This window comes from Fukomys damarensis, unplaced genomic scaffold (assembly GCF_012274545.1).
Source record: "Fukomys damarensis isolate Sample0158 unplaced genomic scaffold, DMR_v1.0_HiC HiC_scaffold_17, whole genome shotgun sequence".
In the NCBI taxonomy this organism is placed as follows: domain Eukaryota; kingdom Metazoa; phylum Chordata; class Mammalia; order Rodentia; family Bathyergidae; genus Fukomys; species Fukomys damarensis.
The window spans coordinates 79,701,260-79,706,470 of NW_022900929.1; the positions used below are offsets into that span (position 1 = coordinate 79,701,260).

Below are 5,211 nucleotides of genomic sequence, written 5' to 3' on the forward strand. Positions count from 1 at the left end.
CGGAGATCTGGGCCCCACCTTTGCGCTCCGCGTCGCTATCCGCGTCGCTGCCGAAGAGGTCTTCCATGTCCGCCATCGTACCGCACCGCGGCCACCTCCACCGGGGCCGCCGCGCCGCTCTTTACGGCTCTGAGCCGACGGGACGCGACAGTGTCGCAAACCTCACGGGCGGAACTGCTTTCCGACCTGACTGACTTTCCGGCTCCGCGCGGCCGGAAGCCCCGCCCCTCTCTGGCGTGTCCCCTTACGCCGCGCGCTGTTCCCGGCGGTGTCCTCATCTGGGCACCCGGGCTTGGACTGTGGGCTGCTTCCCCTCGCAGAAGTTGTGGAGGAGTCCAAGACCTCTCTGTTTACCTGTGTGACAGCTGCTGATAGTTACTGTGTTCATAGTCAAATCAGATTTCCTTTATTTTTGTTTGGTTTTTGAGTCGTGTCCCATGTGGTGCAGGCTGGCTTTGATTTGAAGCTGCCCAGAGCGGCCTGGAACTCGAGATGCTCCTGCCTCATTGTCCCGACGACAGGCGTTCGCCACCACGCCAACCAGTTAATTTAAAAAATTATTTCCATTTTGCAACCAGCTTATACAGACTGTAATGTGTGGGTGGGACGTCTTGACAGTGAAGTGAACGACACAGGTGATACGATGTGATGTGATAGGGGTTGAGCAAAGACAGACCCTAGAGCTGAGCAGAAGGGAAGGTGGAAGTGAGCACTGCTTTCATGGGTGGTTTTTTGTTTTGGTTTGGTTTTTTGCTTGTTTTTGTAGCTTATCCATGTATTTTCGTTCTCTATAGAGTACTGGAGAAAAATTTTTCCCAAGAGCAGTCTCCTTTCCTAATTTTAGGCCATGTGTCCAGCACACAGTGATCACACTCACTGTGCACGCAACACATCTTAATTCCCTTTGTGTTGCCTCCTCTCCCATCCCTCCCCTCCCTCCAAATGTTAAATTTATTTTTAAAAAGTACATTAACATATAGCTTTATTTAGTTTGTTTTCAGCTGTTCAAGACAGGGTCTTACTATGTGCTTCAGGCTGCCCTTGAACTCACCATGTGGCCCAGGCTGACCTCAAACTCAATGATTCCAGATTGCTTGGATTACAGCATGCACCACAGGCCTGGCTAGCTTTCTTTAGTTTTGGGATTTTTGTGGTGGTGGTGGTGGTGGTGGTGGTGGTGGTGTTTTTTTGGTTTTGTTGGGGGGGTGTTTTGTTTTGGTTTTTTTGTACCGGGATTGTCTTTAGTTTTAAATGACTATTTTTTAAATGAAAAAGTAGAAGGGTGAGGCTTATTTTCCAGTTTTGAAAATGCTGTCTGGCTCAAAAGAAGACAGCCCCTGTTCTCACACCCTATGCCATTTCCCACACCCTGTGTTTCTTTGAAGCAGTGGAAGAAAATGTAGCCTCCTGCATTTAAGTTTGGAGGGAGGCTTTCTTGGATCCCTGGAGTGCTCCTCAAAGCCATTTCTGACAGTCGCAGCTTCACGGTTGTGTTTCTCAGACTTAAAACAAGTTTCCATCCTAACCCACTCTGTGTTCACTTGGTACATGGTTTATGACATGGAAACAGGTGCTTCACAAACATTATTTCCCTTACTACTGAGTGCATTCTGAGGTTTCCTATCCTCTTATATTTGATTTTATTTTGTTTTTTTAAAAATGCTGGCAGGTGGTACAACCCCCCCCCACTTTTGGGGGGGTACCAGGGATTGAACTCAGGACCTTATGCTTGTGAGGCAGGCACAGTGCCACTGAGCTAAATCTCCAGCCCTGCAACCCACTCTTGAAGATTCACGACTTACTGATGGATTGCAAGCTGCAGGTAGAAAAACACTGCTGGGTAGCTTCCACTGGCTTGTTTAGCAAGAAGTTTGATTTTGCTAGATAATGTTACAGCTATACATTAGAAATGTGTAGCAATGGCTAGTGCTAGATAAACCCCCTTACTTTTCAGGGGCTCAGAGAAATGAAGTCATCAGCCAGTAAAAGAGCTCCACCTCAGCCTACTGAGACTGGACCAGAGCTTCACGTGATACACTAGCCTGAAAGCTTACATTTTAGTTTTTTAAAATACACATCCAGCAGGGCATAGTGGTATACACCTGTAATCACAGCCCCTGCCCAGCACCTCAGGACCAACCTAGGCCGCATACCTGGCATCAGGCCTGATCTGGCCATGGCCTAGTTAATGAATATGTTGTTTAATTCCAAGCTACCAATCTACCAGATACAAAAAACCACAGCCCTCAGCAGAAACATGCTGCTCCTTCAAGTGGCTAAAGACCAGATAAGAGTGTGCAGTCTCTACCTAGTTACAGGCTGTGCCACCTCAGAGCAAGCGGAACAGGGAATGGAATGTTACAGAAAAGAGATAAGACTACTCCATTTACTGTAAACTGCCATACCCCAGGGAGATCTAGTCTTTTCTGAGTACTCATGGACAGAACTGGCTTTCAGGAGAGAAACTGATCAGAACGAAAGGAAAGAAGGGAACCTCACAGTTTCTCTTCCCAGCAGGAAATACACAATGGACAACTCATTTCTTGGAAGACTCTAGGCTGCACTTGATGTCTACGTTTATTAAGATTCCTTAATTATTTGGGTCCCACATCAGGACAGAAAAATAACAGCAAGCTGAGCATGGTGGTTCACACCTGTAATCCTAGCTCCTCCTCGGGAGTGTAAAGCAGGAAAGTTCCAAGTTCAAGGCCATACTGGGCAAGTTGTCTCAAGGACAATTTCTGAGCAGTCTGGAGATAGCTCCAAGGTAGAGTGCTTGCCTGGTTGTACACAGTGCCCACAAAAAGGAAGTAGCAAACACAGTTTCTTCCTATCAGAGTCTAGAGGTCAGGAGCAGTGGCACCCACCAGCTGCACAACTGAGGTGGGAGGGTGGAAAGTTCAAGGCCATCCTGGGCCACATAGCAAGATCCTGCCTCAAAAATAATGAAGCAGAAATTCTAAAACGTTGGAAGTGTCATGGGCCGTGCCTGAAGATAGCCTTTCACCTAAGTCCTACTCCCTTTCTCCTCCATAGATTAGAGAGTCAAACAAAAAGTCTGTTTGACTAAGATTGTAGGTCCTGGATGGCACAGCCCCAGGAGACAGTTACATCCTTGTTCCTTTTCTGCGCATGCCCCCATCAGGATCTAATCACAGCCTGGGCCACATCGGCCTCGTGTCGTCAGTCACCCCGTCTTCCCACACTGGACGCCAGGTGGCCATTAGCTCATCAGGCGAGGTCCTCCCTGGCCCCAGCTGTCCTGAATAGTCTTGGTCCCGCCACTCTCCCTCAGGACCCTAAGCTGCGTGGGTCTCGGCATGGAAGGATTTCCACTTTTGAAGTAAATTATAAGCTATGTACAGGTGCAGGTGGGGTTAGGCCAGGTTTCTTAGGGTGTCTTAAACTAGATTAATGAAGTAAGAGGAGGCCACCCAGATCTTGAAGCAGAAAGCTGAGCAGAACCTGAAGTCCATCCAAGCAAGGCTCCAACTCGTTTATCAAATCTATTCCTTGATTCGCGTGAAATTTCAGAACCTGGGGATAAAAAAGAACATTCTAAAATCTTCTACAAGAAAACCCAGTTGACATATGAAGGATCTGGAGTTATAACAGCATCGTTTTCAGGACTGTAATCTCAGCCCTCTGGGAGCCTGAGGCAGGAGAATCACAAATTCAAGCCCAGCCTGGGCAATTTAGAGACTTAGTAAAACTCTGCCTTAAATTAAAAAAAAAAAAAATGGGAAAACTGGGCATTGTGAAGCATATCTGTAATCCCAGTACTTGGGAGGCTGAGGCAGGAGAGTTGCCTCACATTCAAGGCTAGTGTTGGCTACATACTCAGTTCAAGGCCAGACTGAAGTACACAGTGAGACAAAACAAAATGAAATGAAACAAAACTGGCCTGGGATGTGGCTTAGAGTGAAGGCCGTGGGTTCAACTCTCAGTACTAGTAGAAGAGAAGCGTCTGTCTTCTAAATACTGTGGATGTCAGAAAGCCATGCCCTATGCTGGGTTGCTGTGCATGGAGTGTTACGCGGGGGAAGCAGAGCCTGAGCTGCCACCCTGAGCAGAGTCCAAACAGGGCCTCGGACTCAGCCACGGACCGCAACCTCCGGAGGTAGCCCGGCCACTGCCCAGCCTGTCCAGTCACCTCAGTCACACAGGCAAGACCGGACTGCAGCAGCGTGATGCTATGTTCTGGTGTTCTGACGGGAGGGCTGGTTGGCTTTGCAGAGCGTACAAATAGCCCAGCTTTTGTGAGGAGTGGGCAGGGTCCACGCCAGCACCGAGAACCAGGTCCTTGGTGCGGTTGAATAGATTCGGTCCAGTCAGAACCGGCCAGCGAGGAGCAGGCAGAGTGTGCTGGAGAGCGGACACGGAGAGACACACAGGAGTTCTCAGAGGTCCAGGTAACTGGGTGATTACCACACTTATCCACACTTTTTAGGGTTTCCTTCAAGACTATCCACTTGTCTCTAAAGGAAAAGTTTCTAGGTTGTTTATAGGAAGGTTTTTTTTCATTAGTTGTTTCAGAGAGAGAGAGTATGTGTTTGTTTTCTGAAAGGGTCTTGCTGTGTAGCCCAGGCTGGCCTTGAACTCAGGGCGCTCCTCCTGCCTCAGCCTCCCAAGTGCTGGGACTACAGGTGTGCCATGCCCAGCATTTCCAGTTTTAACATTTGCATTTTCCAGGCCCATTACAAAGCTATTAAATTCTTTTCTTTCTTTCTTTCTTTCTTTTTTTTTTTTGGTACCGGGAATCGAACTGGTCCTTGTGTTTGCAAGGCAGGCTCATTAAATTCTAAATGGTGGTGCACTACTGGAATTCCAGGAGACAGACGAAGGGGCATTGGAAATTTGAGGCCTAGACGACACAGAGAGTTCAAGGCCAGGCCACCCTGGACTGTGTAACAAGACCCTGTCTCAAAAGCAAAAACACCAAAAAAGTGAGGTTTGTGGGTGTTTACCCCGCTGACATGAAAGCTATCCGACCTTAAAGCTGATTATCGCTGGAAGAGTTTTCCGGGCGCCCAGGGAAAGAAGAAAGCAAACCGCCCGTCATTAAGCTTAAACTGTTTTCCAGAAGGGCAGCAAACCCTTTCCACATCCCCACCGCTCGCCCGCTGCAAGATCCCGGGCGAGGGAGTCTGCACCCCGGCAAGGCTGCGGCGCTTCCCGCGGAAAACCTCTGCAGCGAGACGGAGCGCCCCG

At 48.7% G+C, this 5,211-nt stretch overlaps 1 protein-coding gene across 2 annotated transcripts in view; it reads right to left on the reverse strand.

The window, feature by feature from the left end:
- Positions 1–156, reverse strand: part of Leo1 (LEO1 homolog, Paf1/RNA polymerase II complex component) — a 23,648-nt gene extending 23,492 nt beyond the window's left edge. For both annotated transcript variants that reach the window (XM_010609079.3, XM_010609080.3), the window contains exon 1: positions 19–156. In XM_010609079.3, coding sequence (XP_010607381.1) covers positions 19–76 — 58 coding nt within the window. In that variant the 5' untranslated portion in view covers positions 77–156. The remainder of the gene's footprint in view (positions 1–18) is intronic.
- Between the last annotated feature and the right edge of the window lie 5,055 nt (positions 157–5,211).